The 22,380-nt window shown below is 41.3% G+C and overlaps 2 protein-coding genes across 2 annotated transcripts in view; one reads left to right on the forward strand and one right to left on the reverse strand.

Annotated features, from left to right (window-relative positions):
• Positions 1–309: 309 nt before the first annotated feature.
• Positions 310–11,329, reverse strand: MANSC1 (MANSC domain containing 1). Its single transcript, XM_082776758.1, has 3 exons — positions 11,084–11,329; positions 10,188–10,325; positions 310–5,754 (listed from the first exon to the last, which is right to left on the reverse strand). Exons 1-3 carry the CDS (start codon positions 11,292–11,294, stop codon positions 4,760–4,762), a joined length of 1,344 nt encoding a protein of 447 aa, XP_082632884.1. The 5' UTR covers positions 11,295–11,329; the 3' UTR covers positions 310–4,759.
• Positions 11,330–13,480: 2,151 nt separating this feature from the next.
• The window catches only part of BORCS5 (BLOC-1 related complex subunit 5), a 78,386-nt gene continuing 69,486 nt past the window's right edge, over positions 13,481–22,380 (forward strand). Inside the window, exons 1-2 of the mRNA XM_082776764.1 lie at positions 13,481–13,669; positions 14,305–14,448. Of these exons, the coding sequence (XP_082632890.1) occupies positions 13,612–13,669; positions 14,305–14,448 (202 nt within the window). The 5' untranslated portion in view covers positions 13,481–13,611. The remainder of the gene's footprint in view (positions 13,670–14,304; positions 14,449–22,380) is intronic.

Genomic DNA, 22,380 nt, shown 5'->3' on the forward strand with positions numbered 1-22,380 from the left:
AGCCTCTTCATGAAGTTTAAGCTACCTCCAGAGGCTTCTGTGCAATAAATAAAATAAAATAAAATAAAATAAAATTAAATTAAATTAAATTAAAAAAAAAAAGAGTCCAAATTCAGGCCTGTAACAAAAAGTTATGCACTCCATGCATTACCAATAAAACATGTTAAAAAGAGCACGTAGCTGCCCTCACCATCCTAGCATTTTGAAGAAACACCTTTGTGTTCTTCAGAGTGACATCTCAAATGAACAAATGTGTCAAAACAGGTCTATGGTTTAGCCAGTCTAACCTACAACATCTTGAAATTTTTCTGGATGTTACCTGCCTGTTAAGTTTCTTTGAGAAAAGAATCTGTACACTACTTGAGAGTGCATAGATTACCTGACTAGTCCTGGGTATTTCTTCTGTTGTCAGTAGGTTGTAAATATTTATTTTCTTTTAAAAACAATGCAAAACAAGAGGAATATTGATAAGAACATCCCAGACATGGTATATTCAAACTCCTTCTGGCACATGAGACAATGAAAGGACGGAAAACTTAATGCAAAACCCTCAGATTTTACTGGCCTTGAAGTAAGGTGGTAGGCAAAAAACAGTGATCAAGCATAGTCATATTGAAACTTAAAAATGCATTTATTCGTTGCTTATAATATCTACCAAGCACAAAGAGGAAGAAAAGCAGCAGTTGTATGCTTTGTATTTTGATATCCTCAAGTATAGAGGCCCAGGGAAGAAAGCAAATTTAGACTATGAGATTCAGCGTATCTAGGCTTCCTGAAGATGAAGAAAAATTTTCACTATATCCCAATACTTCAGGGGATCTATCCATCAAGGGGATGGGAACAAGTAATGGAAGTGCCCAGCAACCTGGGCCAATTTTGAGTGTGCCAGAGCACAAACTGGACCTCTGCTATAAGGGGTAGTAGGAGGAGACTGTTGGCTGTGGTAATGGCACTTTGCACTATCACCATTTATCTATCAGGTGTGTGTAGCAGCATAGAGAGTGGGGCAGTGGGTGTAAGCTGTTATCTAATGGTATCCTCAGATTCAAGTCCACTTGATTTAGCTGGTTAGTTAGTAATCGCTTGTTAATAGTTGGTTAGTCAGTAATTTACTCAAAAGAATCCTATGCATAAACATTTCTTACTCCTACAGGAATTACAATAAACCAAAGCACTATTTGGAGAAAACATGCTGTTAGGAGTTCGCAGCCCCTTAAGGTAGTGATGGTGTGCTTTTCTTATCCATCTCAAATAGATCTGCAATTTAGCTTGTTATTTCTTTATGATTGTTTGCAGTGGCTATAAAATTTGTGCTTTCTATTTGCTTTAGTGTATAACACCACAAAACAGTTTTGTTCATGTCAGTCTGTGTTTACACATCTCATGGTTGCTCAGCACTGTAAAATCTTTACATGAAACAAGCAGCTAAAGCATTTATGACACTTTCCAGATGGTTAAAGTCAGTCAGCTTTTGGTCTTGTGCACTAACATAACTGGTTGCATTCAGAAAGAGCCACCCCAAGTTAGTCTTCATATCACACTGACTGATGATCATGTTACATGATTACAGTTTTATTTTTATGTTTTAAGTAAGGCACTATTGTTTATTGCCAGGGTGGGAAGATTACCCCTTATTTTCTCCCTACTACAAGTAGATCTGTTAAGTTTCTAAACCATCTGCAAAAACTCGTTGCTGCATGATCATTTCATATCAGAGAGAATGGTGCACTTTTAAGATCATAGGAGCTGTCAATGGAAAAAGAGTGCACAGAAATTTTAAATAAGCAGTGTTGAAAAGCATAACAAATTGGGTGAAGTTTTACAATTAGTCCAACTCACTCCTTTCTCTTTCATAACACAGCAGCATTACCAACACAAATAAATAAGCTCAAAAACGCATATAATTATCACAGCTAAAAGAATGATTATGGGAAATCTCTCTCCTGCTCTATTAACTGACAATGCCAATTGTTCACTACTGCTATATGATGTAATAAGAAGTTTAAAAAGTGTGTATATATAATTCTCCACCAAGAACCTTCCCATAAACAAAATAGTTTTCTTATAAAACACTTATGCAATGAAATAGTCTTTGATTGGAAAGTTAAAAAACGATATAGTTAAAACATTTTTAAACTGGCATCCTCAAATTTGCCAATTCTAGTTAATAAGCTGTTGTTGCCCTCTAGTGCTCAAACACAGCTTGGAAAATCCGCAACGGAATGATCCAGGCAGATCACCTAGCAATTCCCTGTTTGGTCTTAATCCAAGACAAATGAGTGGCAAACACAAAATAAAATAAAGTGTTTTTGTACACCTACCTAAAACATACTTTTCTCAAGCTTTTTTTTATTTTTTTTATTTTTCTTGTTTGTTTTTCTGTAAGAATACTTAAGAACGTTTGTTGTGCTCTGCTTTCTCACTGAATTAGTCGTGCTACACATGCAGCTCACTGCTTTGCTTCTGCCATTCGAAGTGCTTGATATATGTTGGGTGCTTGGGTTGGAGGGCAATGTTTCTGATGATATTAGCCAAATTCAGGTCTAGTGCTCTGAATGACCCCGAGATATGTCTGCCTGCCTTCTCTTGAATCTATCTCTGCTGTACTGTACTGCATCAATTACTGCCAAACATCTCCCCCTCCAACAAATTAGTTATTACAGCCAAAATGCACAGTGAAAATTCAGGGGTCGTTCTCAATACCTCTCCTGTAATAAGTTGTTGTGATGTCATATGCAATGTAGAAGGCTTCTCACTACACTGTAATTCTTTTTAGAGAAAACTTAACCTCAGATCTGTGCCTACATTTTCCAGCCCACAACTGAGCCTAGTACTTACCATTTTATTAACTTATTTCCCAGAAATGTTTTTCCTCCTCATCATGTTCCTTGATCACAAACCTTTGAAAATACCTAACAAAAATAAATAAATAAATAAAGCAAAGAAACTGAAGTTAAACAAACCGTACGCAACAGACAAGCCAATGAACTTGAGATACTTTTGAAAATTTGTTCACTTTTAAGAGGTTATCCAGATTTTTTTTTTAACTTAGGTATTATCAAACGTAAGCAATGCAGAAGACTGATGTTTTTGTACCTACAAAGCAATGTGCAACCTCCGTATAGTAAGAATTCAACTTCTTGACATAAGGAACACTGACTTGTCTTTGATCTTTGAATAACAGAAATTTCAGAGAATTTTCTGCATAAAGTTATTGTTAGAGCTTTCAGAAAACTTGCCTTAAGGGCATTTTTGGATCTTGACTGCTTCCCACTGCACTAAGCTTGACAGATCTAAGAACCTCTTGGACGTGAGTCACTTTTCATATTTTGTAGTAGATTTATTTCCTTGCATTCAGGAGGCACCCTTCCTTCTCTATCTTGATATTTGTAGTTATGCTGCCTGCCACACAGATACTTTGATATCTAGTGTTTCATTCTAACAACAGATTTAGACGGGGAGGTGGGGGTGAGTGCAGTGAATAATATGACCTGAAGGTTGTGTAGCACACATCAGATGTGCACAGATACTCACTTGTCTCTTGTTCCAGAGGCAAGGAAATATAGATTAGCTGTGCTTATTAGCAGTCATATGAATATGACCCCAGAAGTAAAAAAAGGTGTACTTTGAGAGCAGTGAGAGCTCTACAAGTTCAAGAGGGACAGAAAGTCTGGCTGTGTTGCAAACAGCTCTTTTGAGAGCCACTAGCCTGGTTAGGGAAGTAGAATGCTAGAAGCAGAAAGATAATGCAAGCTTGTTCATCTGTTTCTGTGACTATAGGAAACATCATTGAGGTTAGGACCCTTGTACAACATAGTTTTCCTTTAGAACTCTCTTAGTTACCTTCAATCTCTGTAGATGTTCAGAAACAGGAGACCACATCTTTTCTGTATCTTCTGCCAATAATACAGCTGTTGTCTTTGCTCAGTTCCCCCACAAGTTTCCATCTGCTCTACAATCAGACATTGAATCTCAACTGTTATGGGCTTAGGTATATCAGAACAGATTCTTTCCTGTGCATATATTGAGCTTATCACTTGCCTTTTTCCAATTTATTTTATATGATAAGATTTTTTGACACATGCTGCAAAAAACTCAGCGTGCTGGAGGGTGGTGATCTCTTTGGAAAAGGCAAACTCAAATTTGCAGCATGCGGTTTTAAGGATAGCTTGTGATGTATGCAGACAAAAGCAGTCAGGATACACATCAATAAACTAAATGCAGCTAAGGAAAGTTAAGTACAGAGTAAAAATTGTAGTATATTTAAAACCATTTGGATGCAAAACTCTGCCACCAAGTACTCCTTTAAGGCCCAGATACAATAAATAGGATGTCAGATACAGTTGCACAATGCCAGACAATTGCGTAACACATTAATAAAATAAACTGGGGGCAAATAGATTTGAAAATGCTCATGCACTGCACAGATACTCGTTTTATTAGGTTTACTAGGTTTACTTATGTTACTCTAGTCACAGAACATACTCATGAAATGTTTTTCTCCTTAAACATAAGAACTTTTTTGCTTAATTTGGACTTGAGTGTTTATTTTTAGAATTTAGTAATAAATCAAATTATAGACATTATATTTCAGCATAGATATGGCAGTTCTCTCCCCACCAAACCCATCTGCTGCTTTCCCATTAGTGACCAAAAAAAGAATACATCCTCTTCTAAGATTTAAATATTTCCTATTCAGTCTCAAAGTAGTTCTCTCAAAGATGAGAAATGCTCCTAAAAATTTATTCCCCTTGCCCCATCATACATCAGCATACATTCCATTGATCAAGTAATCCAGCCTGGTATAATGTCTCTTCTGAAGAGATTCATGCATTTTCTTCCCCATGAATGTAATAACTAGTAGCAAGAATATCACCCCCAAAAGCAAAGCTGCTACAAGTTTGTTTTTGTCTTCCAGCTGAAGGACACCTTTCCTTCTTAGTGCACTCTCTGACAGGTAACTTTCTGAATCAGATGGGTCATAATCCTGACGGTTGTTTTGGAAAGCTATGGGAGAACCACTAGTAGACGGGACAAAGTCTGAAAAAGAGAGGAGCGTAACGTGGCTGGTATCATTGGAAGAGACAACTGTTGGCTCAGGAGGGATGGCTGAAGTTCTGCGCCTTGATGTGGCAGTAGCTAGGCTGGAATTTGAGGTCACCCGCTTGGTTGCAGAAGTAGAAGCAGAAATTGTGGGATTGGAAAAAGGAACATGAGTAACAGCAGTGCTGGCAGCAGAGACACCATGTTCAACTCTAGCAGTTGCAGTATGCATGAAGGTAGCCCTTGTGGTAACAGCACTAGATTTAGCACCATCAGGAGGTGGAGAAGTTGTATGAGATTCCACTCTGGTGACACCTGTAGGCAGAGGAGACATGGTAGTACTGCTGGGTCCAGGAACACCAGACTGAGTGCTGGGGAGCAAAGCAGAGGGGTTTCCAGTTTGAACATTAGAAGACATATTTGGTGGCAGATTAATTTCTTTCTGCTTTGGGATGGGGTCTAAGCTCTCAAGATTGTTGGCCACTTGTGATTCAGGAAAAACTGTATGAAATTCAATATTGTCTAAATGTTTATCCACGTGGTTTGGGAGTTCAGATGCTTGCTGAAAGACAGATTGCTGCAAAGCAGTGGTATGATTCTGATGGCTAGTCAGACTGTGAGAAATATAGGCTCCAGCATCCAATGGCAAAGAGTATTCATTCAAATGAAAGTTCTCGTTTTTGAGGGAAGTGTCCTCTAGGGCATATGTGTCTGGAAACAGAAATGAAATATCAGTATTTAATGACAGAATCTATTTGTGATTACCACAGGCTTATTCTAGTTACTTATATTTCATAGTAAGAGACATACCAGGGAGCTCCAGAAAGTAATGACTAATCAAACTGAAGCACCAAAATCTTTTCTTTAAAATATGCAGTAACTTTTAAATTCTGTCATAAGACCTGTCAGCCCCAAGCATGGACGCACCAGACTGTGACTGCAGCTTCTTACAAAATTTGCATATAGAGAGCAATCATCCCAATGTGATTTTTATACTCATATAACACGCATGTGTTTATTTAGAGGTGAAAAATAGAGTGAGTAAGCCCATTGCCTTTAAACCATTCTACAATCTGTCAATTAAATAGATATTACCAACCTCACTTTTGTCAGATGTAAGCACTTCCACCTACCCAAGATAGTTACATACGCCCCTTTCTTGTTATATCCAAACACCCCATGATTGTTGGATAGAATTCACTTCACATACCATAATTGTCTGATGATACAAGGTGGCAATAATATCCCCGTTTTATAGACCGGGACCAGAGCAAAGAGTCTGAGTGACTTTCCCAAAATCTTTTAAAAAAACAATGGCAACCTAGATGTCATGATGACGTCTGTTAAGGTCCAGGGTCTCCTGGAATTAGCATCTGTGAGTGCTTTGCTGCACTTAACTGTACTTTGCTGTGATTTCATTCACATGACTGTAACGTTATGATATTTTACTACACAGATGAAGTGTCCTTGGGGCTTCTATTTACAGACAAAGTAGGAATAGTTCATAATTTCTCTGAGATTTTTCATCCTCAACTGTAATAAAATGGTTTGTATTCCTGCATCTGGATGGTGCAGAGCACCAATCCAGGCTTATTCACTTTGCAAAATACATTTCTGATCAAAGTACATGGCCAACGAGGAACATAAGATTGAATGCTTCTCACATAGCAAACTTGTTAAATGAACACTGCCACAAAAAAAAAAAAAAATAAAAAAATAAATTAAAGAATCTAATATCTTGCTGAGAGAATACAAACAAATTAATGGTTGGACTTTATGACCTTTGAGGTCTTTTCTAACCTAAATGATTCTATGATTCTGTGGAACGTTGCACAAGTTCTCTAAATGTATGGTAATGACAGTGAATTCTATTTTTCCAGAATCAAAGTAAAATATACTTTTCTGTATAAATCCAGCTATATTTCAAGAGTTTACTAGTCCAATTTGCCCTGTTAGAGAGTTATAGGAGTCCCAACCATACTACTCAGTGCTAAGGAACAAGCAGTCAAAGAAACTTGTTGCTATCAGATCTCCAAATGTCCACTCCTCCACTTCCTCTCCCCAGCCTCCACCCCCAAACTGTACACATACTGATCTGTAGGAAAGACTTGGGTTCCTGTTGCCATGCTAGAAGAAGGACACTGCTCTAAGAGTCTCTGAGGTATCTGAAGTAGACTGCACATTACCATTTCTCCAGCAGTCAATGTATATTGCTTCCAACCCAGGTGGACGAACATCAGTTAATGGAATTTGGAAGCAGGACAACAGCTTTCTGTAACAGAAATTCAATACAATTGATAATCTTAGCTGTTATCTGGTTCTACACAGATACGAAAGAGAGACTTTGGGCAAGCATGAATTCTTAAAAGGACTGGCTAACTGGCACAGGTCATGTCTTCATTGTCATCATTCAGCAGCCTCCCAGAACGTTTAAGAGGGAATGTGCTCTCCCTGTAGTTCAGACTCACACTCTTGTCTTTTACAGAAACAAAGACATTTATTAACTGCACTGGAATTGAAATAAATAATAACAATAATAAAAAAGTCCATGATATTCTCATTGTCACTTGCTTCTCAACTAGGAACTCGTATCTAGATGGATGGATTTATTTCAGTTTTATTGTACATACACAGAAGCCTAATTGGCTGCTGTTGTAAGACTCCTCCAAAAAACAAAGTGGAAAAACAAAATGAAACACCCCCTCCACAAATGGAAGTGCTTTAAATAAGAGTACAGCATTTTGAACCATAGATATCCATTTTTATCCTAACCTTCTAGTTGGGCGCCAGTTAGTTAGCAAAGTAAAATTCTAAACAGAGATAATAGACTCCAACCACAAGGTCTGACTTACAGGAAAAAAATAAACAACAACAAAAATATTTTTTCTTAGAAAGTGGCTTTAAATAACAAAATATTCAGGCATTACAAAATAAGAAACTGAAATGACTCTCAGCTGTGTCTGCAGTTCTGAACACATTTTCCCACCAGTGAGGAAATGACCTGTCACAACCACTGAGCAAGCCAACAACTCCTTTTTCCCCCGTTCCCAATGCACTCCCATGGCTTCATCCATAAGCTTAAATAAATTGATGTAGTGTGACAACTACAAGTACTTGCAGCATGCTGTGTGATCTTCAGTTCGCTCACCTGGACAACAGCTAAGAAAGCACGGAGCATTCACGCAGCATTCAAAAGACCAAGTGTGAGGGCAGCATGGGGAAGCTAAGCTGAGAGACCTGTACAGGAGTTAAGTATCATTGCTATTCTACGGCACTCAGATTAATTAATCTAACTGCTTGTGTTAACTAATTCCACTCCACAGATTCAGAATCAAACACTTTCTCTGTCTCCATTTTAGACTACAAGCTCCCAAACGCAATTGCCAACAAATGTTGTGTTAGGTACAGATGTGGTGCTAGCACAGATACACGTGTTGGTAAGAAAGAACAAGGGCACTATACAAGTCAACCTTTAAAAAGAGATTGAAAAAAACCACAGTGGTCCTGGTGACATCTCAAAGCCAGTAAACTGTATTAGAAAACAAACCTTAGGTGTCAATCTTAAAAACAAAATAAACACCTCCTGAGCAGACTTCTGATAGAATCTACGGGTGTTGCTTGGCTATCTCAGCAGAGTGGAAAAAGACAGCTCCACAAAAGTACATGAACAGCAGAAACCAGATTTCCCCCCCCACCTCCTGCACTAGCTCTTTGCAACTGGAATCAGGAAATGTTTTACTTCCCAAGTTACAGGCTGTTTCCAGGAGTTAACAAGTTGCAGGAATAGTTTAAAAGAAGAAAAAGGAAAACTTTACTATTAACACTACTTCAGTATTTGAAGTTATTTCGTAGCAACAAAGTATTTCACCCCTTTTAGTTCCTGTTTTGATGTAACCACCTGGAGATTCTCATTTTAAAAACCAAATCTTTAAATGTTTGTCATTAAGAACACCATTCAGGTGCTACATCTGAAAGCTTACTAGGGACCTAAGGTAAATAAGCTAACAGCATCTTTTTGGTTAACATTAAATGAGCATTACACCTATATGCTGGACAAAAGCACAAGCACAATTACATGCCTTGTTTCTTTGCATTCCGTGTGTTCTTCTAGGGTAGAAAGAGCCAGAGCAATAAATGTGGTTGTAGTGATAATTTTACATGCAATCCATTTGTTGCACACCACTTTTGCTCAGTTCCTGTGTGACTGTGCCCACACAAAAGTATTTGGTAATATTATGTGAATAATCTTGCTACATATCCTGCTGTTGCTCCCTTTATAGTTTCTTGTGGAAAAAGTTCTCTTTTTCAGTAAAAGTTCAGACTCTTGCCTTACTAAGTTTCTGCTCTCTCAAGAAGCCACACTGAAACCACCTTGTGAACTCTTGGCAGGAGGACAGTCTAATTATCAGCTTCTTATCTGAGCTGCTTCTTATCTGAGCTGTTCAGACTGGTCTGGTGCAAGTCAATGCCAGTCTACAAGTAAGACTTGCTATTAAAAATCTCATAGGACATGACAGATAATGAGAAATTTGTGAGCGTACAGCCCACATGCCATAAAGCTTTGATTTTGATCAGTTTGCATCTGTGCTTCAGGTTCCCTAACTGAAAACAGAAAATAACGATTACTATCGCCAATTATTCACTAACATCACAGTGGGGCTCTGAGGCTTGCCTAATATTTGCTTGCTGTTTCTGCTTGCATCTATATGGTACTCATCAGTGTTGCCTGAATCCTTTGAATACACAGACAGCTACAAGGGCATCATATTTCTATTGCTTTCAGCAATACTCTTCAGCATATGTACAGGAAATTGTCCTTGACTAGAATACATCAAGATGGAAGAAGCCTTTTTGTTTTAAGCAAAGGAAAACTATTAAGAATTATGAACCTAATATGAAGGAATTTCATAATGGTTGGGTTGTTATTCCAGCCAGGAAGTTGGGCTCACACAGGTGCGCACCAAACACTTGCCTATCCATCTCCCATCTCCTACAGAGCAAAGAATGACGTTGTAAAATTAGAATGCTTTGTTTAGAAAATTTTACTAAAAATACAACCCCCAAACATTACCCAGTCACTACTGAAAAGACACTGAGGCAAAGGCAATCTAGTGTGGGGAGCAGTGTCTTTTCCTATTATTTACCTCGAGAAATTTTGTAGCTAACAAATCCTGCTGCAGGTTTCATTGGACAGGCCTCTGTGCTTGGGCAGTAAAACAGGTAGCAGTTTGGATGTGTCTTTGTCCCTCGAGCATCAAAGATTATGAAGTTACACTTGTCTCCTGCAAAACAATATATATGTATTTCAGCAGCAAGAACCTTTATAGCATCTTAATAATAAGTTCTGGTTAAGTTTTCCTCATGTGTTGAGAAGGAAAACTACTAAAATGTAACATCAATAAAGAAAAACTACAACATATAATATTCCTACAAGAAAAACAACTCAAGACTGGAAAAGAATGGCCAAAGGCCAACATGTGAAACGTCACACCTTCCTCTTCCTGTGCAGAGGAACACGAGGAAACAATGAGTCTAATCTCTCATTCTCCCTTCATACATACCACGTTGGCACCACTTTACGTAACAAGTTTTTGCTTACAAATTGTGATAAATCTGAAAACCTCCCCAGTATACTTGTGGATATACACAGCTCCCATCCTATTGGGGACACTTTCAACTGGCTTCTTTTCTACTTGCTGCTGTGCCTCATACCACTCTAAAAGCCTGATGGAAAAAAACAAACAAACAAACAAACAAAACAGTTTCAGAGGAGCATAAGCACTCTCATTTTTGGCTATAATGAACGTAGTACAAACTGATGGTTACTTCGCAGAGTGTCTGCTGAATCGTGATGATGCTTGGCTTTGGGGAGCCTGTGTGGTTGCAGCACGTAAAACGACCTCCGTTCCTGGACTGCAGTTATTTTTCCTGAGCACTCTGGTATCAGCAATCTACTATCACATGAAGCCAGGCAGGACAGCAAAGTAATTCCCTAGCTGCTCACAAGCAGTAACAGAGAAAGGCAGAGAGGGTCCCTTACCTGGTAGCCCTTTTCCCAGGCAGCAAGCCCGCATACACGCCTCCGGAGCCGACGCGTACACCGGCTCCGCTCCCCTGATGCCTGCGGGGAGGGCGAAGCTGATGTCGACGATGGCGTTCTCCTCTTTTTCCGCCGAGCAGCCCTGGCCGAGGGCCGGCCGGGGCGCCAGGCAGGCGAGGAGCAGGAGCCGGAGGCCGATGCCCGCCGACATGGCCACCCCACGGGGCCCCAGGGCCGGGAGGAGGGACGAGGGCCGGCCGGGGGCCGCCGCCTTTCCCCCCGCCCCATCTTGCCCAGCTACCGCTTTTCCTTTGGACGTTTTCAGCTCCTCCTTCTATTTGTAGGTAGGTAGTTAGCTTTGGGCAGCGTGTAGTTAAGTGGCCCGGAGAGTAAGGAACGCGGCAAAGAGGCAGTACGATATAGTCCTTCTTTTTCAGCTATCTCATCCTGCATCATACTTAGAATAACATAGTTATTTCTGCAACTAAAATAAATGTCCTTCGTAGGGGTGGTCCATTACATGAAGAGATATCGAAGGGCAGATGACTTTACACTGCAATGGTTAGAGTAAAATAATGAAAACAAGGAGTCCTACAGGACTAAACACCTGGATGCAGATAGGAACAACTGCAGGTATACGTATACATATATTTGTGGGTATTCACACTCACGTTCACTAAATATATAATAGTTCCCAAATTAGTCATTGTAAGCCACTCTCGGATAGTGTAAGAGTGTGACTCGGACCCAGTCACATTTCTTAATGCTCAATGGCAGCAACGAGGCTCAGGGGACTGTGCCTTCCCTATTGGTACTGCAGGCTGAAGCGGCATGCTGCAGGTGTCATCATCACACAACCCTCATATATACATATATATATATGCTAATGTAGATGTATACAGCTGTATACTCTGAGTAGTTTCAGGTACATTGACTTTGTTGCTACTACAGAGGGTTTGTGTTATGTCCACATTAGAGACAAAATAAAGAATTCACTACCGCAACCGCCACATTAAAAATACACTTTTATTGTCATAGTGTTTTCAATTATAAGACTTCATGTGGCAGACATGTACAATTGTTGATAGGTAAATTAAACATTTCCAAGGGTGTTGCTACACTGCACATTCATGTTTTTATAATAATAAATGAAAACACTTTCACAGAGTAGCTGGAAAGTGTACTTCACAAACTATTTTGAACTCTGTTAAGCAGAAGTGATAAATGAAGCTAACTAAAGTTAAATGTGCTGATCCAGTGGAACTAATTTTAAAATTTGTCTGAGACTGATGGCTAACATATGATGTCTTTATGGCAAGCACTGGTTAGATTGCAGCCCTACAGACAATTTATGTCTGAGCACTCCAAGTTCTTCTTTAAGTGCCACTGAGGCTGCTCACAGGTGATTTTAATAATGTATGAATACTGCAGATTCAGAGCTCAACTTTCTCTACTGAACTTGCCAACAATAGTTTGTTCTTCCTCGCAGAATAGTTACATTTCTTTGAACCTATTTGTTTGTTATTCTGGCAGGAACTAAGCAGTTGTTGAGGTAGTCAAAAGGTCAGCCTATTATTGGTTTACAAACCCATGTGGCACAGCCTGCAGCTGCAAGAACTGGTGCAGGACTGAGGTTTTCACCTACAGCCTCCATCTTAGTAACAGTTGTGAGGTGCAGTTCCTGCAAGATAGGAGGATTGTTTTTGTGTTAAATTAAATCTTGGTGGGAATAAGTAAAAGCAGCCAGAAGAGAGAATGCTGAACTGAGTTCAGGACAGAGCTTTCACAGATGCTGGCTGTCATACATGAGCGGAGAATGGGCTTGTTCAGGAGTTAGCACATCCCATCACTTTTTATGTTTATTGGCAAATCTGTCAGATACAATCATGTGGCTGATTTGATTGTCAGATATGAACACAATGAGTCTGAAGTACATTTTCTTCTCCTTTCTACTTTTCTGCTTAACCTGAATCACCCATGACCTTTCAGTCTGGGCTGTTTTTATCTCATTCCTGCTCATGATAAACATGGTTAGTGCCGGCTGCTTCCTGTGTGTTACTGTCTGGCGAGTTACCATGGACAAACACGCTTTATTTTCAAAAGGCGGTGCTGTTTCCCGCAAAAACACACACACACAGCCACAGGAGAGCAGTGAGACCCTGCGGAGCTTGCATTTTTACCGGGCCCACTGGGGTACAGACCTTAACGCTGGGGGGTTTGGCGGGTTTACTTCCCACTACACGACCAGGGAAATGAATTAAAATGAATAAATGAATTAAAGGAGACCCCGGGGGGGGTCGGGCAGCCCCTCTCCCGGCCCTGCCGGTGCCTTTAAGCGGAGCTCCGCCTGGCCGGGGCGCCGGGCGGGGCCTGCCCTGACCCGGGCGCAGGCGGCAGGAAGCCCGGGCGGTAGCGGCGGCCCCCGCGCTGCAGGCTGCAGGGCGGCGGGGTGGAGGAGGCCGAGCACGGCTCGGCTCGGCTCGGCTCGGCTCGGCTCGGCTCGGCTCGTCGCAGCGCGGTTGTGCGCCATGGGAGCGGAGCAGAGCGCGGAGGCCGAGAGCCGCCCGGGCGAGCCCGGCGCCTCAGGTCGGTGGCCAAGGGGAGCCGGGGGCGCTGCCACCGTGACCCCGGGGGCGAGAGGCGAAGCGGCTGCTGGGGGCGGCAGCCCCGGGTGCCCTCCTCGCTCGCTGCGGTGCCCGGCGGCCCCGTGGGGAAGGGCGGAGCGGGGATGCCGGCCTCCGGGGGAAGGCAGAGGGGTGTCGGCGGTGTGCGGGGAGTCCTGGGGGTGAAAGCAGGACGCGTGTGGTGTGGAAACGGGGCTCCCAAATGTTAAGCTGTTGGACTGAAGCGTTCCCCAAAATATAAGGACGTGAAAGAGCCTTACTGCGGTGGAGCGCTGACAGATGAAAAGTTTCTGGTAGCTTTCGCCTTCAGCCTTCATTGATGAAATGAAATCACCTTGGGTTATCGCTGGAGCAAGAAGTCAACACGTCCTTAACCAGCACCGTTACCTTGTTCTGAAAAAACTTGTTGAACGTGACATGTTACTGGGGAGAGGGGGAGGAGGGAGGGTTGTCAGTTATCTCAGGGATGTGTTTATTCTGTATAAAGCATACTTGCTCTCTGTTGAACACGTTAATGTGCTTTCAGGGTTAAATTCTGATGAAATCTGCATATTAATTTGTTTATGCATTCCTTCTCCCACCCTCCAATCCTTCTAGCATCTCCATCCCCAGCCAAGCAACGAGCAAAAATGGATGACATTGTGGTGGTGGCCCCAGGAACACAATCCTCCCGGAACGTGAGCAATGATCCAGATGTCATAAAACTGCAGGAAATCCCAACTTTCCAGCCCCTTTTAAAAGGTAAGTGATTTTCCTCTGTTTTTGAAGGCCCTTTTTTTTTTGTGCCAAATAGAGTATGTGCTCTGCAGCGTACTGAGCTTCCTACTGAAATTCACATTTCTGTGTTCTTCGCACCCCTGCCCTTTTTTCAAACCTTGCCTTCTTTTGGTGTTTCATAATCTTCTATATGGAGTGCGAACTGGTTTAGAAGTGTGCTAATAATGTTCTCTGATGTAGAGCCATCTACTGTGGAGGCAAAACAGCTCTAAGCTTCCCAGTTTTCCCAGTGCTACTGGTTTGCAAGGCTGTTGATGAGAGATGCTATGTTGCATTCTGATATACTGTGGACTACAGTCTCCAGTTTTGCTCTTGCTCTGAAAAACATCTCCATGTTACTATCTTGGAGTAAAGCTACGTGTGTACAGATTTAGTTGCTTGAAGTCAAGATTTATTCTTGGGGTTTCCAGTCTAGATCAGATCTCGTTCTTTCTTTGGAACAGGGGAATAAAAGGTGACGCTCATGTGGGGAGTGTCCTTAAGCTCTGTGTTGATGATATCGCTTTATATCAGTGGACCCTTTAAATTCCCCTCGGTTTGTCTCCTTTCCTCACAGCTTTTTTTTTTTTTTATTTCCCCTGCACCAATTCTTTGTCCCCCCTGTTTGATTCAAAGGGAAGTGAAGATCTAAATCACAGTTATCAAGTCTACAGTTTACTAGAAACCATTCATGTGCTTTGTGGCCTAGCTCTGTGTAACTCTTCTCTAACCCTTTTCCTGGAGGCTGTGCATAGCATCTTCCTTGTTACCTGAAAGCTCCTTGGGAAGGAAGATGTCTGGAACAGCCTGCATGAATTGAGCCTGCTCCTGGCCTCCTCCTCCTGGAACGGTGTGGGTCATCAAACTTGTGTCTGCTACATTGTGTATTCACACTCAGTGAACCAATATCTTTTTTTTTTTTTTTTTTTTTTTTTTAAGTTTGAGTCTTACTGTGAATTATGTATGTTGGCTGTATTGCTTGCTCATTCATGCCTTGTAGGCCTGCTGTTACAGTGAGGAGCTGCTGGCATGTTTAGCCTTTCCTGCTGCTGGAAGGAGTGAAGTGTTCTTGTACAAACAAGAGTTTAGGCACCACTGGTCTGAGTGCTACTAATTCACACATGGCAGCTGGGAAGGTGTGGCAGCCGCTTTGTCCTTCAGGCTTTGCTAGAGATGATGTAACATCGCTTTTTAGACAAACTCTTTACTTTTATTTATTTTCATTATTTCAACTTAAAACAGGACTAGTACTTGTGGGTACTATGATACCCCAGCGGGCCAAGTATTTGGTGTTGGGTACTGCTGGATGGGGATCTAGATCTGTGTGGCACTAGCAGTACCATTTCCATTGGAGGAGGTTAAAAGATGGGGAGACCACTGAATAGGAGAAAAGCAACCCTGAATATGTCTAGGACTGGTACTGCTCTTCCTGTTGACCAAGGAGAATGTGTGTTGCTTATATATGTATTTTTTGATTCTGCAGATGGTGATGTCATAGAAATCTGTATCTGATTTATTCCTGACACTTTCACTACTGTTTTAGAATTGACTGTAAGATTTTTTTTGAGGCTTGCAGTGTGGGTGTCAGCAGCAGGTAGTTTCATTACTTTTGGTGAGAACACACTTTGCATGCATCCTACGTCATACAAAAGGCAGAACTGAAATCTCATCACTGGCAGTTTGAAATGTGAATGCTGTAACCCAGATTCACAAAGGTAATAAATAAGCTTTAATCCGAGACTCCAAACTTACAAGATGTGTTAGGATCTGGCACTGAGATTATTGTGTTTGTGAGTGTTTGATGACAGTGTCAGTTCCACCCAGCCTTGAGCTGTGGTGGGCTGAACCTGGCTTGTATGAGAGCTATGGAATTCCTTGGAAGCAGGGCTGCGATGTGACCACTTCCAGGGGCAGCATTCCTGGGTGGGTGGTTGAGGAGCCAGAGGGCACTGCCTCAGATCACCAGTCCAGGCCCTTTAACTCCTAAATATGCATACATTACGTTACTTGATGGGCAGCTGTCTAGGTTACTGAGTTGCTTTTGCTGATCTTACTGTGGACCTGAAGGGGTGTGTGCGTATGACAGGAAACTTTTCTATTTCAGTTGCTTGGTCTGCTAATGTCTTTCCCCGTGTCTCTTGAGATATGGTGACATCTGGTGACTGCTGACGAGTATTGCATGTTAGATTGTGTTGGCCCATGTGAACAGTTTTTCAGCCTCAAATACACTATTCCTTGAATAACAGGACTGCGATGCTTGTGTTCGGTACAGAAAGTGGTGTAGCCTGAGCCAAGACTTGAGAGGCCACAGTCCTGCTTGAGAACCTGTTCTGTTCGGGATTGGTCTCATCTCTGTTCTTCACATACAACATTATGGTCCTGGAATGGATAAAGATGAGAGCAAGAGATCTTCTAGGAGTTAATCCTGAAACTTGTGTCTTATGAGCTGCTAGCTTGGAGAGCTCAAAACGTGAACTCATAACCATTGTATGCTTCACTTTCTTTTTGGTTTCTCCTTGGCTAGGCAAAGCCAAAGGGCTTTATTTTAAATTCTCAAAAGAAGCCTAATCGTTAAATTAATGGGTTGGGGAAGCACATGATCACAAAGAGAATGAATGTTCACAGAAGACAAAGCACTGAAAAGCTGCTGAAGTACAAGTCTCTCCTAGCTGTCTTGAGTTGATTTTGCTGTGACCAGTGACACTGGAGGTCTCTGCAATTGTACGCCCTCACTTGTAAGAAACTGTCAGTATCATGTCCATTACATCTTTCATACGAGGTTTTCCTTGGCTTCATTGGAAAAATCTGCATCTTAGAGTTACAGCTATGGTGGATGCCTGTTATTTTGCCATTATATTGACAAAAGTCAAATCCCAATTCTACCCGAAGTGAGAGGAAAAGGTGTACTCTTAGGGAGTTATGCCTAGGAATTACGTGCCTGACTGTTTTTCTACAGTAACTGTTACATATCTGAGTACAGAGTAGTTGGCTATGCAAAAAGTCTTCTGGTAGAAATACTAGCAAAGAACTTCACTGTTTGACAATTGATTTATTTTATTTATTTATTTATTTTAAGTGAGGAGCAAGTATAAAGTCTCCCGAGTGAAAAAGAGGAAGCCTCCAACCAGAATTCTCCTTTGTGTCAAGCATTCCTTTCAGCGACTGCTTCATAAGCGGTACAGAACAAAATGTGATCTGCTGTTTCTTTCCTTTATGCTGCTTCCTGGGGATATTTGCATAAAAAATGAACTTATCTCTGTTCAATGTCCCTGATTCTCAGTCTGTTTATAGCATAGAGCCATAACCAGCTGTGTATAAAATAAGTCATATTCTTTGAGTTGCAGGGGAAAGTGGATCTCTTACATGTGGAATAATACTGTGTTTTTTAACTATGCAAATTTTCTTGGTGAAATAAGACACTTGTCCTAAGGACTTAAGCACTGTTACAAAACTTCCCAAAAGCTTCTGAGAAGGGTGTTTAGGTTTTAACTTTGTGCCACAGAAACAAAATGCTTACTGCATTCTTTCAAAGGGCATCAGTTTCTCTCTCAAGCTTCAGGAAAGATTGAGACCTTTCTGGTAGCAGTGCAGTGTTAGGTTAAACAAAATAGATGGGTGTATATAAAGGATGTATTGATGCATGTTAGCAATATAGAAGAAACTTTTCAAGAGATAGTCATCCAAATGCAGATGTAATCCCTATTTTGTACTAGGTCAGCAAGACCTAGTGCAAACATAACATGCAGGGAGCTTGATAGTAGGAATAAAAACTTTGCTGCATCTCCACCCTGTTGTCCAGGATTTTGCGATTGGTTTGCTCTCCAACCTGATTTAATGGTTCTTATCACCTTGGTTGCATTGTGAGCATTTGAGACCTGCTGATTGACAAAAGCTGCCAAAAAGGCAGTGACTTTTTGCTTCTGCTGGCCAAGGCAAGTCAGATGTTAATTTCAAAGTACATATGCATTTTGTCACTTCCAAATCCTCTTAGACATCAGGCCAGTTAATGTTACTGTGATATGTATGTCTATTAAGAGATTTGCAGAATCTAGCTTTTTTGTCTTTTTGAAAAGGGAATGTTGTAGCAAGTTATTTCTGTGCTTTATTGAGAGAGGTTTTTGGTAAATCTGAAAGCCAAAGTCTTGCAGTAGCCCATGGATTCTATAGAAAAAGGCCACTTTAAAGTTGCTTTTTGTTTGGTTTAGTGCAAAGCTACAAGGTCAAGTAGCAAACAGGTATGGGAAGGGAGATTATTCTTGTTTTGGACACTAGTTCTTCACATTGTGCAAGAATGACTTTCATTGTCTTCTTTTGAGATATACTGCACAGTAGTTCAATGAGCATCCAGGCTGACAAGGGGAATTTTCTCCTTGTTGCTTTTGCTTCTGGACATACAGGCATAGAGTTGGTGTGTAAGTGGCAGAGATGAAGACGAAGGAGGTGCCCAGACAGCAGCCTGTCTGTATCAAGACTGGTAACTTCCTTACCTCTTGATGGTATTGGTAATGACGTTGAAAAAAAAATATTTTAAATGTTGTCTATTTCCTCTGTATCTAGTAATGGTATCATACAGAGTCCTCTACAAAGTAGGTGGTGAAATGGTTATTACTAGTAAAGACGTGATTAATCTACTTTTGGAATACGCCTGGGTTGTCTACCCAAAACGACGATCCCTGAACTCATCTCTTTGCTGTAACTTTGGATCTAGCTGGAAACTAGCTCTGTATATGGGGTCTTCTATCTTAACTGGGTGTGTGGTTATGCTTCCTCTTCTTGTGTCAGTGTTTTGGGTTTCTCTGAGGTGACAGATTATTTCCTGATGATGATGATTGCACTCTATTGGGGAAATGTGTTCCCAACATTTAGGAAGTTAAATTCATGGCCAGATAGTAACTTAGTTGACCTAAAATGAAAACTGGAATCTGTTCTGTGTGCCTGGCAAACACCCTCAAGGCTCCTCCTCAGCTTATCTATTTGTCTAAACAGCCTGACAGCAAATGCCTTTTTGATGTGTTGGGTTTGAAGTCCTGCGCTGCAGTCCATCACGGCTGCTCTCTGGGTGGCAGTGCAGGGAGGACCGCAGTGGTTTCCTAGGTGGGTGTTCTCATATAGCTCTGTTCACGCACTGGTAACTAAAACAACACCCTCAGCAATTCCAAATAAACTTGTGGCAACAAGTTGTCCGTAAACACTGGCAGTTCTTTTGTCTTGCCATTTTCCTTGCCCTTTACTCCTTGTCTGGAGGAAGCTGTTACCAATGTCCTGGCAGCTTCTCTTGGAAGCACAAGTGGTACTGAGTGGTTCAGGATGCCATACATACCACAGGTTTGCTGAGTACTGGCTTGTGGATGTTTAGAGGTACTTCAGCAACCCTGTTTTGTGTTCTGAGTTACCTATGAGGGAAATCTTACCTAAACTTAAAAAATAATAATCATTATTTTTATGCTAGATATTTAATTCTTGAGGCTGTTGCTGATCCCTGCTTAGCCTGCTGCACAAGAATGTGATGATCCCATGCTTCTTGTTTTGTTTTCTCTAGCAGTCTTAGGCTTGTTGAATGCAAGTTCCCCTGAGAGCAGGGATCAGTTCTGTGTGTTAAGCAACGTGCTGGTATGTAACTAGAGACTGTTGCTTATAAAAAATTTAGGTCTGGGTTCTGTGCTGAGATTGCTAAATACGTTTGCCATAATACAATGTGTGTAGTAGGGTGATGGTTGGACAGTCTTCAAGATGATCTTGGAGGTGTTTGCCAACCTTAACGATTCTCTGACTCTGTCTTCTGTTGAAGGAACTCCTGATCACCAACAGCGAGAGAAAGGAAGTTAGCAAGGGGAGCTGAGACTCTTGTTTTGAACTCACCTACATTCCCAGGCACACTGCATGAATGAGAGGTGTCTTCTGTGTAGCCCTGCTGCAAGTTACTAGTGGTGTGCTGCATTCCTTTGTTTGCCAGACATACGTGGTATATGGAGTGTGCAGCCATATGAAGGTTTTAATGGGCCACTCATTATCATCTCCTAGCCTGATGTGGCTGGATTCCTGTCTTATAAACACCACTGCTGTTTCTGTAAGAACAGCAAAGTATGGAAAAAGGTTGCAAAGGGTTGTAGTATTTCTGTCTTTAATATTTTTAGGGACACAATTTGTAAAGATCTATCAGGCATGAATTAGAACTAAAAGAATAGCTTATGGCTAACCCACTGAGGTCTTTTCTTACCACGCTGCCTTTTATCCATATCCATATCCTCCTTCATTTATCAAGGTATTTCACAAAGCAAAAGCTGAGGCCTTTACTCTTCAGAGTCTAGAGTATAGTTTACCTGACAGTAGTGTAAGGAGATCCAAAGTTATGTAGCAGAGAGTCTTGCAAGATACGTCCAGCATGAGGAATGTACTTTTGTCTGAAGATGGTTTGAGGCAAAAGCTGGGCAGTGGTGTGTTTATTGCAGCTGGTGCACATTTTCAGCAGAAAAGTGTGGGGAGATGCTAAGGAATCTCTTGAGAGAGAAAAGAGGCGAAATCCATACTGATCTTCTATTATCCTCAATCATGGGAAATCTAAGCTTGTGTTTAGGCAGCTGAAAGGACTGTTTATCCCTATATAATTATTTTCTAATGAAAATATCAATGTATTTGTATTCTCTGGAACAGCATGTAGAGGAAGGATGTTGAGACTCTGAGCCTTGTGGAACTTAGAGCAATGTATTTTATCACATCACACTCCTCAGTAATTTCTGCTGACTGGTTTACATCTTTTTTTTTTCCTACCACACTGTATGCTATTTCTTCCACATATTGTTACCACACTGTATGCTATTTCTTCCACATATTGTCTAGGGAATTTAGCTAATAGCATATGACAAGGAAATTTTATTCTTATAAATCTGGGCATTGTGATACTTCAGTCCTTTTTTTGAATTCTGCCCCTATGGCTTACAAGGAAGATCTGCTTATTACAGCACTCACCAGCATTGCTGAGTGTTCAGAGTTCTAACAGGATTTGCAATACAGATGGACTCCATGCTTAGTACTCGTAACAAGCTCTGTGAAAATGAGCACATGGGCAGAAAGAAACACCAAGAGTGGTGATGTGAGTGCTCTCCAGCCTGTTTTATTTTTTAAGGCTTGTGGACCGGTGAGTATTCCCCTGTATTTTGGGGAACCATCTCTCTCCATTTTGCTTTCATGACTTGTAACTAACTTTCAAAAGCAGAACCTAACAGATGCCCCCATTTTAAGGAAAGGAGCTTTCCTTTCAAGAGGTAGTTGCAAGTTTCCATATGTTTCTCAGAGGTTTAACTATTTGGAGACCTGGGTTAATTACTTTTTGTGTGAGTATTTGAGTCTGTGGTTAGGTACTGTTCAAATTATATGTTCAACATCAGTTGGAAGGGTGTAAAGGACTGCGGATACTCAGTTATGTGCCTTTCCCTCGTCCTTCCCACCCTCTCCCTTCTCACGCTATTCCACTCTGTGTAGTATAACTTAGGTTTTGGCAGATGAAAAAGAATAAGCATGTGCATGTCTGCTTAGACTGTTAGCCTGGCATTCTTTTTCCTAGATGAGTACCTTCAAGCTCCAGGAGCTGTGGCTCCTGACTGAACCTCATAGCTCCTCAGACATGGAAGGTTCCTCCTCGCCACCTTGCTGGACGTGAATAAACTTTGTTTGTCATTACAAGTCACCCGCAGGTTCTCCTTCCTTTACTTTCACAGAGCTTCTGTGACAGAGTTCTCCAGCTGGCCAGGATGGCTCTTGGGGTGCAGCCACCCTTTGGATACCTCAAAAGATGTGCTGAGGAAAAATACCACGTGGTAAGGAGTTGTCAATGTCCTGGTTTATAGATGTGTCATGCACTGTCGTGAGGAATACCTGTGTTGACCAGCTTACCTTGAAATCACTGTTAAGTGATTAAGG

Source organism: Aythya marila, assembly GCF_965140915.1.
Source record: "Aythya marila genome assembly, chromosome: 1".
Taxonomy (NCBI): domain Eukaryota; kingdom Metazoa; phylum Chordata; class Aves; order Anseriformes; family Anatidae; genus Aythya; species Aythya marila.

Coding starts and splice junctions, on each gene's coding strand:
- MANSC1 (XM_082776758.1), bottom strand. CDS start 11,294: ATGTCGGCGGGCATCGGCCTCCGGCTCCTGCTCCTCGCCTGCCTGGCG. Junction 10,326..11,083: donor CCTGGGAAAAGGGCTACCAG/GTAAGGGACCCT, acceptor ATTGTTTTGCAG/GAGACAAGTGTAACTTCATA. Junction 5,755..10,187: donor TAGCTACAAAATTTCTCGAG/GTAAATAATAGG, acceptor TTCTGTTTCCAG/ACACATATGCCCTAGAGGAC.